This window comes from Pseudophryne corroboree, chromosome 10 (assembly GCF_028390025.1).
Source record: "Pseudophryne corroboree isolate aPseCor3 chromosome 10, aPseCor3.hap2, whole genome shotgun sequence".
NCBI classification, from domain to species: Eukaryota; Metazoa; Chordata; class Amphibia; order Anura; family Myobatrachidae; genus Pseudophryne; species Pseudophryne corroboree.
The window spans coordinates 255,889,154-255,902,648 of NC_086453.1; the positions used below are offsets into that span (position 1 = coordinate 255,889,154).

The following is a 13,495-nucleotide window of genomic DNA, read 5'->3' on the forward strand; positions in this document are numbered from 1 at the left end:
TCCAAGCGTCCACTACTAGACGGAAGACCAAGGGTAATGGATCCAGGATATTCCATAGTCATCGCTTTAAGTACTGAAGCCACGCCTTCATCCCATGTTCCGCGTCCAGGGTCTGAGCAGGGGTTTATATCTGAAAGTGGTACTGTATAACTTATTTTGTCCACTGTGGGACTTCGTCAGGGATGAGATGCTTATAGTACAGTATAGTAAGCTGATTTTTCTGTGTTTTTTTTAATCCTTTTAGGTTATAATGGCAAACATTGCACTAAAATATGAAAGCAAATGTTTAAAACGCAAGAAAGAGATGGAGGTGAGTATCTTTTGCTAAATAATGTTATTTACTGTAAGTTTCGAGTTAATGATAGTTAAAAATGCGACAACCACAACCTTTTTGTTTAATAGACACAGTAGATGTGGAAATAAAGGCCCTCATTCCGAGTTGTTCGCTCGGTATTTTTCATCGCATCGCAGTGAAAATCCGCTTAGTACGCATGCGCAATGTTCGCACTGCGACTGCGCCAAGTAACTTTACTATGAAGAAAGTATTTTTACTCACGGCTTTTTCTTCGCTCCGGCGAACGTAATGTGATTGACAGGAAATGGGTGTTACTGGGCGGAAACACGGCGTTTCAGGGGCGTGTGGCTGAAAACGCTACCGTTTCCGGAAAAAACGCAGGAGTGGCCGGAGAAACGGTGGGAGTGCCTGGGCGAACGCTGGGTGTGTTTGTGACGTCAACCAGGAACGACAAGCACTGAAATGATCGCACAGGCAGAGTAAGTCTGGAGCTACTCTGAAACTGCTAAGTAGTTAGTAATCGCAATATTGCGAATACATCGGTCGCAATTTTAAGAAGCTAAGATTCACTCCCAGTAGGCGGCGGCTTAGCGTGTGTAACTCTGCTAAATTCGCCTTGCGACCGATCAACTCGGAATGAGGGCCAAAGTTATAATAAAAAAATGCATTTTAACTTATTGCCTTGCCTTAGTGTAGTTATATGCACTGTTCCTACCATTCCTCACTGCAGACGGTACTCAGTAGCTACAGCTGCTACAATGACGCAATTTTGGTAACTTTCAAATGCGTTTTTTTGGCCTCAGTGCAACGTGAGATACCTGGGGCGAGTGAGCCGCCAGGTCCCATGCAACTCTATTAGCGACAGCGTTGGGCGTCTCTTATGCAAATAATGTGTTTTAGTCATAACGCGATGTGACTAGGATGCACCAAAAGACTCTGCTGATTTATTTCATCTGTGTGACTGAATCTGTATATGAATGAGAGTCTGTAAACAGAGCACAATGAACTTGTATTGGAAAAAGCTGCATCTGCTACTTTGTAGCGCTTCATATAGAGATTTAGAGACTAAGTTGCACACAAGTATACAAGTGTCGCATATTAAACTAATCAGCACAGTCCATTGGTGCATCCCTGCAGCATCGTGTTGCAACTAAGATGCATTTTTGGCAAAAAAGCTACCCAACATTAGCAGAAGTATGTTGGGACCTGGCGCACCGAGAGGGGCTGTTTGGCGCCACTGCGGCAATGATGTATGAGGACACATCTGTAAACATCTTCAGTATCAGTACAATTTTATTTAAGCCTTGTCTTGAGCTGATTTCAGTGTAACCAAGAGCAGTGACAAGATGAGATCCCAAATGCTGATCCTGGTATCTTATTACGCAGAACTGATGTATATTTTCCCGTACTACCTACTTAGCACTTTGGTTGCACAATTTTTTTTAAATTAACATACGTATAAATGCTTATATACTCCTGAGGGGTTTTGAAATTCCGGAAATAAAAATAATAATTTAATAAATGAGCCACATAATGAAAATGAATAAAAAAAGCTGTAATGGCTCCACCTTGTGGTTTCTTTATTTAGGTTACTGCTATCAACAATTTTCTATAAGTTAATAGAGCCATATAGGGCCCGATTCAGACCTGATCGCTGTTGTGCGAATTCGCAAGGCAGACGATTCTCAATCGACTGCGCATGCAGACGGATCTTAGTGCGCACGCGCGAGGCCAAACTGCGAAAAAATCCAGCTTCGGTTTTGATCGCTAGGCGTGCGCAAGTTGATTGATAGGAAGCCGGCGTTTGGGGGTGGTAACTGCCCGTTTTCTGGGAGTGTCAGGAAAAACACAGGCGTGCCCAAGCATTTTCATGAAGAGTGTGTGACGTCAGCTCCGGCCCAGATCAGCCTGATTCTATCGCACTGTAGGAGTAGGTCCTGGGCTACGCACAGACTGCACACGCTGGAAAAATAACTCGATGGTGAGTGAGTTGCGAACAGATTTTGTAGCTGACCAGCGTTTGCAGAGATTTTCACAAGGCGTACGCAGACTTGCACAGGGTGGGTATTCACTCTGTCTGGGTGGCGACTATCTGATCGCAAACCTCTGCAAATTCGCAGAGGAGTGATCAGGTCCGAATTAGGCCCATAGTGTTATAGCAGTAGGGGATCCAGAGAGAAAGATGCAGAGTTGAATGCATGTCAGCATTAAGTGCTCCCAAACTACAGTATGTACAGCACTAAGGGGGTCATTCCGAGTTGTTCGCTCGCTAGCTGCTTTTAGCAGCCGTGCAAATGCTAAGCCGCCGCCCTCTGGGAGTGTATCTTAGCTTAGCAGAAGTGCGAACGAAAGGATCGCAGCACGGCTACAAAAAAAAGATTGTGCAGTTTCTGAGCAGCTCCAGACCTACTCCTAGCTTGCGATCACTTCAGACTGTTTAGTTCCTGTTTTGACGTCACGAACACGCCCTGCGTTCGTACAGCCACGCCTGCGTTACCCAAGGCACGCCTGCGTTTGTATCTGACATACCTGCGTTTTTACACACACTCCCCGAAAACGGTCAGTTACCTCCCAGAAACACACACTTCCTGTCAATCACTCTGGCCAGCAGTGCGACTGAAAAGCGTCGCTAGACCTTGTGTGAAACTGCATCGGCTGTTGTGAAAGTACATCATGCGTGCGCATTGCAGCGCATACGCATGCACAGAAATGCTGCTTTTTTTACCTAATTGCTGCGCTGCGACCGAAAATAGCTAGCGAACAACTCGGAAAAACCCCCTAAATGTGTAATTTATCCAAATGCAGAGTTATATACATCTCTGTGGCTGGACTAGTATGCATGGTTTTATAGCTTTCATCATATTCGCTGCGCATACACACCAGCCCTATATGAGGTTGCATCTGAAAATAGGTGTAATTGTACTCTGCATAGCCCGCAATTCCTTCGACATACCCTCAATAAATGTTGCCTAGATGTGAGCTCCGCATCACCATTCAGTTACTGTACAGACAATCTCCAGATATGTATCTGTGTTCACTCAGCTCCTGAGCCTACACAAAGCAAAAACATACAGGCATGTGTATAGGAGGGAGGTAGCACATGTATATGCAGTGAAATACTGAATGGGGCTTAACCCGTAACTGCAGTTCCCAGGCAGTGGATTGGCGAATAAGAAAGCACCATAGTAGACAGAATGGAGGAGCTCATTTATTCTCACAGAGGTCAACAAAGATTTTACAGTGTTAGTAGACATTGACAGCAAGGTAAGGCTGTTTTAAATAATTTTGTTACGAATTGTGGTGCGATGACTTGTGTCTCACCACAATTGCCCACATTTCTGTGGGATCAGCTCCCTTCAAGAGAGAGGAAACAAGACCTGCACATTATGCACCTGCATTAGTAATTTGGAACTCCGGGCTATCTGAATTGCACAGCTCCAATTGGAAAAATAGAAGCCCGGGTTACTGCAGCAGGGTACATTGGGTTCCACAGGAAAATATCGGGGTGTAAAGTGGATCTTGATCCAGAGGCACCAACAGGCTAAAGCTTTAGGCTGTCCTAGGATGGATTTGGACCTCCTCTATAATCTCCGCCTCCAGGCACTGGAGCTCAGTTTCGAGTTGGTGCCTGCAGCAGCAGGTCGCTTAACAGGGGGGCTGCGCTGGGCAGCCTTGAAAAGCTTTCTAAGAAGACTTAAAGAGCTACAGTGCTGATATGTCAGTGTGACATTTAGTGCTGCGGCTCCACCACCTCCCAAGTAGCGTCACATACTCCCGCGGCCTTTCCCAGGTACTTGCGGCGGAGACTCTCCGGCTTTAAGAGGGTTCCCCAGGCAGGACCCGCCATTAAATCACGTTCCTGTTGCGGTCTAGGGAGATGGACCACGACGCTGGCATGGACACTGTCACCGAGCAGGGACCCCACTAGACCGCCAGGGCATAGGAGTACAGGTCAGGTGTACTAACGCCCATTTTAATAAGACTCCGTAGTACCGGTGGTGAGGACTAGCATAGGGGAGCCGCACTTGACCTGTAGCCCCTTCCCCAGCCCAGGGAGCCATCTACTTCAGATTTTCCCGCCCTGGAGCTAGGTCATACTCTCCCTCACTGCCTGACTGAGACGCTGAGGCGCCATCTTCTAAGCATAGCTGAGGCTGGTCTCTGGGACTGCAGCGCAAGGTCTCCCTTGTAAAGCCGCCTGTATACAGCACTGTGAATTTACAAACACTTGAGTATTTTACATGTCTTTATAGAGACAGCGTTAGTTAAGAAAGAGTGTACCTATTACAGGATATAGTGGGGGTAATTCTGAGTTGATCGCAGCAGGAACTTTGTTAGCAGTTGGGCAAAACCATGTGCACTGCAGGGGAGGCAGATATAACATGTGCAGAGAGAGTTAGATTTGGGTGGGGTGTGTTTAATCTGCAATCTAAATTGCAGTGTAAAAATAAAGCAGCCAGTATTTACCCTGCACAGAAACAAAATAACCCACCCAAATCTAACTCTCTCTGCACATGTTATATCTGCCTCCCCTGCAGTGCACATGGTTTTGCCCAACTGCTAACAAAATTCCTGCTGCGATCAACTCAGAATTACCCCCAGTGTTCGAGTATTCTGATATATACCTCCTGTCTAGGATTGCGCTGTGTTATATAAATATTTGTACTTATACTAGTCCAGTGCAGTTTTATTGTCATAATAATTATCTGCATTTTCTGTGACTGTGTGTGCCTGTATCTGCTGTGTGGTTTCACTTTCAGTGTTTCCCAGATATATCTATCACTATGCTCTGTACCCCAAGGGACTAGGTGCGTCTGGGTCATATATATAGTGCGTCACAGTATTTACCCATTACGTGTATTCTATTGTGTACTCAGTCACATAATACTGGATTTATTCGCAGATTTTGGGCACTGTGTATTCAGTCACATACTAACGGATTTATTTGTAGGTATTGTACTCTGTCTGGCGTTACTGTACTCTGTTGTTGCATTTGTGTACAATGTCTAACAAGAAGGGCAGTAAGTCTGTGGACGCTCCTGCATCATACAGAGCATGCGCCATGGATTTACTAGAGGGGGAAGTTTTGTATGATGGTCTGTGTACTGTGTGTCATACATCTCCCAGTCAGTCCGCAGCTCCTGTAACCAATCAGAAGCCACCCTGGGCTGTGTTCACAAACCTACTAGGTACTCTGGTGAAACGCCTTACGGCTCCTATGGGACTAACTGTGCCACAACAGCCACAGATTGTCCCTATGGTTAATCCGCCTTGGGTGGAAAATTTGTCTAACCAGTTGCAGCAATTAAATCATTCCTTGGTCAGACAAAAACCTACTCCAGGTCACTCCCGTGTCTCTGTGTCATCTAAGCAGGCTGCTTCCTCCTCACAATCCACGTATTTCTCAGATGTTTCCTCTGAAGAGGAGGGGGAGCATACTGTCATGTCAGACACTGAATCAGGTGTTCCCGACGAGGATTCTCCATTACAAATTGATGTCCCTGTCCTAGTGGTTGCTATTAAGCAGATCCTACAAATCACTGATGATGAGAATTCCACTACTGTGGCTAAGAAAACTGATATGTTTCAACGGCAGAAGGTGGTTAAAAATCTATTTTTTCCTTCGTCCTAGAGGATGCTGGGGACTCCAAAAGGACCATGGGGTATAGACGGGATCCGCAGGAGACATGGGCACTTTAAGACTTTAAATGGGTGTGAACTGGCTCCTCCCTCTATGCCCCTCCTCCAGACCTCAGTTAGATTCTGTGCCCAGAGGAGACTGGTTGCACACTAGGGGAGCTCTACTGAGTTTCTCTAAAAAAGACTTTTGTTAGGTTTATTATTTTCAGGGAGCACTGCTGGCAACAGGCTCCCTGCTTCGTGGGACTGAGGGGAGTGAAGCAGACCTTCTTCTGTGAGTTCAAAGGCTCTGCTTCTTAGGCTACTGGACACCATTAGCTCCAGAGGGTCTGATCACTTGTTGCTCCTAGCCGCGCCGCCGGAGCCGCGCCGCCGTCCCCCTCACAGAGCCTGAAGAGAGAAGCCGGGTGAGTAGTAGAAGCAAGAAGACTTCGAAGGCGGCAGAAGACTTCAGATCTTCCTGAGGTACCGCACAACGGTCGTGCTGCGCGCCATTGCTCCCTCACACAAGGTTCCGGTATGAATGGTCGACCATGTTATGGTCGACAGTCATTAGGTCGACCACTATTGGTCGACATTGACATGGTCGACATGGACACATGGTCGACACATGAAAATGGTCGACACATGAAAAGGTCGACATGAGTTTTTTAACTTTTTTGGTGTCGTTTTTTGCGTAAAGTGACTGGGAACCCCAATTAGTGCACCGCGTCCCCTCGCATGGCTCCCTTCGCTCGCCATGCTTCGGGCATGGTGCCTTCGCTCCGCTACCGCTTCGCTCGGCACAGATTACCGTTCCAATCGTAGTCCACGTGGATCGTAAAGTATGGAAAAGTTCCCCGAAAGGAAAAAAAGTTAAAAAACGCATGTCGACCTTTTCATGTGTCGACCTTTCATGTGTCGATCATTTTCATGTGTCGACCATGTGTCCATGTCGACCATGTCAATGTCGACCAATAGTGGTCGACCTAATGACTGTCGACCATAACATGGTCGACCATGTGAACGGATACCCTCACACAAGCGGCACTATATGGGTGCAGGGCGCAGGGGGGGCGCCCTGGGCAGCAATAAAACCTCACTTTTGATACTGGCATGACAGTATACATTGCATAGGCAATGTATACAGACCCCCGCCAGTATAAATAAAAGCGGGACCGAAGCGCGCCATGTAGGGGGCGGGGCTTCCTCCTTCAGCTCTAACCAGCGCCATTTTTTCCATAGCTTGCTGCAGAGACGCTGCTCCTGGCCCTTCACTGCTGTACACAAGTAACAGGGTGCACGAAACGAGGGGGGGGCACGAAAATTTGGTGTTGATTACTTGGTATAAAAGCGCTTACAGGTCTGGGGCATTATTTAATTCCTTCAGACCGGTGAGGCGCTGGGTGTGAGTTGGCAAACTCCCTTTCTGTCTCTCTGAAGGACCTTACTGTGGTGTTTGGGGGTGTCGGTACGCGTGTGTCGACATGTCTGAGGTTGAAGGCTCTTCCCAGGAGGAGGCTGGTGTGGGAGCTGAACAGAATGTGGGAGTGACTCCGTCGGCACCGCCGACTGCTGATTGGGTAGATATGTGGAGTGTTTTAAATGCAAGTGTGGCTTTATTGCATAAGAGGTTAGATAAATCTGAGTCTCAGAACCAAGCATGGAGACAATCCATGGGAGATGTTTTGTCACAATCTCAGACCCCCTCAGGGTCACAGAAACGTTCATTTACCCAGATAGCAAACACAGATACCGACACGGATTCCGACTCCAGTGTCGACTATAATGATGCCAAGTTACATCCTAAGGTGGCTAAGAGTATTCAGTACATGGTTGTGGCAATTAAAGATGTGTTACATATCACAGAAGACCCCACTGTCCCTGACACAAGGGTCTGTATGTTTAAGGGAAAGAAACCTGAGGTAATGTTTCCTCCCTCTCATGAACTGAACGCTCTTTTTGAAAAAGCTTGGGAGTCTCCTGACAAGAGACTGCAGATTCCCAGGAGGATTGCTATGGCGTATCCTTTCCCCTCGCAGGATAGGTTACGGTGGGAATCCTCACCCACGGTGGACAAAGCTCTGGCGCGTTTGTCCAAGAAGGTGGCGCTACCGTCCCCTGACACGGCAGCCCTAAAGGATCCTGCGGATCGTAAGCAGGAAACTACCTTAAAATCTATTTATGTTACTACGGGTACGCTGCTTAGGCCAGCCGTGGCATCGGCATGGGTGAGTAGCGCTATTGAAAGGTGGGCAGATAACTTCTCATCTGACATAGACACCCTGAATAGGGATAGCGTGCTTTTGATGCTGGGCCACATCAGGGACGCAGCGATATATCTAAGGGAGGCGGCGAGAGATATTGGCCTCTTGGGATCAAGGGCCAATTCCATGGCAATCTCGGCTAGGAGGGCGTTGTGGACTCATCAATGGAATGGTGATGCTGACTCTAAAAGGCTATGGAGGCTCTGCCCTTCAAAGGTGAAGTTTTGTTTGGTGAGGGCCTCGCGGACCTGGTTTCTACAGCTACCGCGGGTAAGTCTTCTTTTTTGCCTTTTGTCCCTTCACAGCAAAAGAAGACGCCTCAATACCAGATGCAGTCCTTTCTGTCTCATAAATTCAGGAAAGGACGTGGATCTTCCTTCCTCGCGGCCAGAGGTAAGGGAAGAGGAAAAAGTTCGCCGGCTGTGGCAAGCTCCCAGGAGCAGAAGTCCTCCCCGGCTTCTACCAAATCCACCGCATGACGCTGGGGCTCCGCACCGGTGGGGGCACGTCTTCAGCTCTTCGGTCAAGTCTGGGTTAGCTCGGGCCTGGATCCTTGGGTGCTGGAAATTGTGACCCGAGGATACAAACTGGAGTTCCAAGACGTGCCTCCACACCGATTTCTCTAACGTCCTAGTGGATGCTGGGGACTCCGTCAGGACCATGGGGAATAGCGGGCTCCGCAGGAGACAGGGCACATCTAAAAAGCTTTTTAGGTCACATGGTGTGTACTGGCTCCTCCCCCTATGACCCTCCTCCAAGCCTCAGTTAGGTTTTTGTGCCCGTCCGAGAAGGGTGCAAACTGGATGGCTCTCTTAAGGAGCTGTTTAGTAAAGTTTTTTTTTAGGTTTCTAATCAGTGATTCCTGCTGGCGACAGGATCACTGCAACGAGGGACTTAGGGGAGAGACTTGCAACTCACCTGCGTGCAGGAGGATTGAAGTTTTAGGCTACTGGACACTGAGCTCCAGAGGGAGTCGGAACACAGGTCAGCCTGGGGTTCGTCCCGGAGCCGCGCCGCCGATCCCCCTTACAGACGCTGAAGAAAGACGGCGGAACGGAGGTCCGGAAACAGGCGGCAGAAGACTTCACAGTCTTCAGAGAGGTAGCGCACAGCACTGCAGCTGTGCGCCATTGTTGCTACACGGCTCACTGACACGGTCACGGAGGGTGCAGGGCGCTGCTGGGGGCGCCCTGGGCAGCAATATAAATACCTATTTGGCAAATAAATACATCACATATAGCCATTAAGGCTATATGTATGTATTTAACCCAGGCCAGTTTTCCTAATAACCGGGAGAAAAGCCCGCCGTGAAAGGGGCGGAGCTTATTCTCCTCAGCACTCAGCGCCATTTTCCTGACCAGCTCCGCTGGTGAGGAAGGCTCCCACTCTCCCCTGCACTACAGAAACAGGGTTAAAGAGAAGGGGGGCATAAATTGGCGATATAATTATATATTAAGAGCCCATATATAGAAACAACACCTTCTAGGGTTGTTATATACATTATGGCGCTTTTGGTGTGTGCTGGCAAACTCTCCCTCTGTCTCCCCAAAGGGCTAGTGGGTCCTGTCCTCTATCAGAGCATTCCCTGTATGTGTGTGCTGTAGGTCGGTACGTGTGTGTCGACATGTATGAGGAAAATGTTGGTGAGGAGACGGAGAAAATTGCCTGTAATGGTGATGTCACTCTCTAGGGAGTCGACACCAGAATGGATGGCTTACTTATGGAATTACGTGATAATGTCAACACGCTGCAAGCCGGTTGACGACATGAGACAGCCGGCGGACAAATTAGTATCGGTCCAGGCGTCTCAGACACCGTCAGGGGCTTGTAAAAACGCCCAATTACCTCAGTCGGTCGACAGACACTGACACGGACACTGACCCCAGTGTCGACGGTGAAGAAACAAACGTATTTTTCCTTTAGGGCCACAAGTTACATGTTAAGGGCAATGAAGGAGGTGTTACGTATTTCTGATACCACAAGTACCACAAATAAGGGTATTTTGTAGGGTGGGAATAAACTACTTGTAGTTTTGCCTGAATCAGATAAATTAAATGAAGTGTGTGATGATACGTGGGGTTCCTCCGACAGAAAGTTATGGGCGGTATACCCTTTTTCCCGCCAGTAGTAAGGGCGAGTTGGAAAACACACCTTAGGGTGGACAAGGCGCTCACACGCTTATAAAAAACATGGCGTTACCGTTTCCAGATACGGCCGCCCTCAAGGAGCCAGCTGATAGGAAGCTGGAAAATATCATAACAGTATATACACACATACTGGTGTTATACTACGACCAGCAATCGCCTCAGCCTGGATGTGCAGCGCTGAGGGGGCTTGGTCGGATTTCCTGACTGAAAATTTTGATACCCTTGACAGGGACAGGATTTTATTGTCTATAGAGCATTTTAAGGATGCATTTCTATATATGTGTGATGCACAGAGGCATATTTGCATTCTGGCATCAAGAGTAAATGTGATGTACATATCTGCCAGACGAAGACACGACAGTGGTCAGGTGAGGCAGATTCCAGACGGCATATGGGAGTATTGCCGTATAAAGGGGCGGTCCATTGGACCTGGTGGCCATGGCAACAGCTGAAAAATCCACCTTTTGTTACCCCGAGTCACATATTGGCAGAAAAGGACACAGTCTTTTCAGTCTCAGTCCTTTCGTCCCCATACGGGCAGGCGGGCGAAGGCCAGTCATATCTGCCCAGGGGGAGAGGAAAGGGAAGAAGACTGCAGCAAGCAGCTCATTCCCAGGAACAGAAGCTCCTCACGGCTTCTGCCAAGTCCGCAGCATAACGCTGGGGCCGTACAAGCGGACTCAGGTGCGGTAGGGGGTCATCTCAAGAGTTTCAGCAACACTCGCAAGGGAACTCCGGGATCCTACATGTAATATCCCAGGTGTACATTGGAAATTCGAGACGTCTCCCCCTCACACAATTCACAGGCTGTATTCCCAGCAGGTGATAATCAAAGTACCCTTCTTACAACAAGGAAGGGGGTAGTATTCCACACTATATTGTGGTACTGAAGCCAACCGGCTCGGTGAGATCTGAAATATTTGAACACTTACATACAAGCGTTCAAATCAAGATGGAGTCACTCGGAGCAGTGATAGCGAACCAGGAAGAAGGGGACGATATGATGTCACTGGATATCAGGGACGTTTACCTACAGGTCCAAATTTGCCCTTCTCACCAAGGGTACTTCAGGTTCCTGGTACAGAACTGTCACTATCAGTTCAGACGCTGCCGTTTGGATTGTCCACGGCGCCCCGGGTCTTTACCAAGGTAATGGCCGGAATGATGATTTTTCTTAAAAGAAACATGGACGCTTTCCTGATAAGGGCAAGGTCCAGAGAACAGTTGGAGGTCGGAGTAGCACTATCTTAAGTAGTTCTACGACAGCACGAGTGGATTCTAAATATTCCAAAATCGCAGCTTTTTCCGACGACACGTCTACTGTTCCTAGGGAAGATTCTGGACACAGTCCAGAAAAACGTGTTTCTCCCAGTGGAGAAAACCAGGGAGTTATCCGAGCTAATCGGGATCCTCCTAAAACCAGGAAAAGTGTCAGTGCATCATTGCACAAGAGTCCTGGTAAAAATGGTGGCTTATTACGAAGCAATTCCATTCGGCAGATTTCCCGCAAGAACTCTTCAGTGGGATCTGCTGGACAAATGGTCCGGATCGCATCCTCAGATGCATCAGCGGATAACCCTATATCCAAGGAAAAGGGTGTCTCTCCTGTGGTGATTACAGAGTGCTCATCTTCTAGAGGGCCGCAGATTCGGCATTCAGGATTGGATGCCGGTGACCACGGAGGCCAGCCTGAGAGGCTGGGGAACAGTCACACAGGGAAAAAATTTCCAGGGAAGTGTGATTAAGTCTGGAGAATTCTCTCCGCATAAATAAGCTTAGAGCAAATTTATAATGCTCTAAACTTAGCTAGACCTCTGCTTCAAGGTCAGCCGGTATTGATCCAGTGGGATAACATCACGGCAGTCGCCCACGTAAACAGAAGGGCGGCACAAGAAGCAGGAGGGCAGTGAAAACTGCAAGGATTTTTCGCTAGGCGGAAAATCATGTGATAGCACTGTCAGCAGTGTTCTTTCCGGGAGTGGACGACTGGGAAGCAGACTTCCTCAGCAGGCATGACCTCCACCCGGGAGAGTGGAAACTTCATAGGGAAGTTTTTCAACATGATTGTGGACCGTTGGCAAAGACCAAAGGTGGACATGATGGCGTCCCGCCCGAACAAAAAACGGGACAGGTATTCCGCCAGGTCATGAGACCTTCAGGCGATAGCTGTGGATGTTCTGGTAACACCGTGGGTGTACCAGTCTGTGTATGTGTTCCCTCCTCTGTTTCTCATAACCAGGGTATTGAGAATTATAAGACATAGAGGAGTATGAACTATACTAGTGGCTCCGGATTGGCCAAGAGGGACTTGGTACCCGGAACTTCAAGAAATGCTCACAGAGGACTAAGGGCCTGGGGAGCTAAGAAGGGACTTGATTCAGCAAGTACCATGTCTATTCCAAGACTTACCGCGGCTGCGTTTGACGGCATGGCGGTTGAATGCCGGATCCTGAGGGGAAAAGGCATTCCATAAGAGGTCATACCTACCCTGGTCAAAGCCAGGAAGGAGGTGACCGCACAACGTCATCACCACATGTGGTGAAAATAGGTTGCGTGGGTGAGGCCAGGAAGGCTCCACGACGGAAATTCAACTAGGTCGATTTCTACACTTCCTGAAAACAGGAGTGTTTTGGACCTCAAATTGGGGTTCATTAACATTTAAATTTCGGCCCGGTAGATTTTCTTCCAGAAAGAATTGACTTCAGTTCCTGAAGTCCAGATTGTAAAGGATGTATTGCATATACAGCTTTTTTGTGCCCCTAGGGGCACCGTGAGATCTCAACATAGTGTTGGGATTTCTTAAAATCATATTGGTTTGAACCGCTCAAATCTGTGGATTTGAAATATCTCACATGGAAAGTGACCATGCTGTTGACAAATATCTCACATGGGAAGTGACCATGTTGTTAGCCCTGGCCTCGGCCAGGCGATTGTCAGAATGGGCGGCTTTGTCTTACAAAAGCCCATATTAAAATTTTCCATTTGAACAGGACAGAACTGGGACTCGTCTCCAGTTTCTTCATAAAGGGGTGTCAGCGTTTTCACCTGAAACAACCTCTTGTGGTGCCTGCGGCTACTAGGGACTTGGAGGACTCCAAGTTACTAGACGTGGTCAGGGCCCTAAAAATATATATATATATATATATATATATATATATAGTTAGGAC

At 48.0% G+C, this 13,495-nt stretch overlaps 1 protein-coding gene across 4 annotated transcripts in view; it reads left to right on the plus strand.

Annotated features, from left to right (window-relative positions):
- Positions 1–13,495, plus strand: part of TEX12 (testis expressed 12) — a 207,749-nt gene that overhangs the window by 94,250 nt on the left and 100,004 nt on the right. For all 4 annotated transcript variants that reach the window (XM_063943201.1, XM_063943202.1, XM_063943204.1 and 1 more), the window contains one exon: positions 245–310. In XM_063943201.1, the coding sequence (XP_063799271.1) occupies positions 245–310 (66 nt within the window). The remainder of the gene's footprint in view (positions 1–244; positions 311–13,495) is intronic.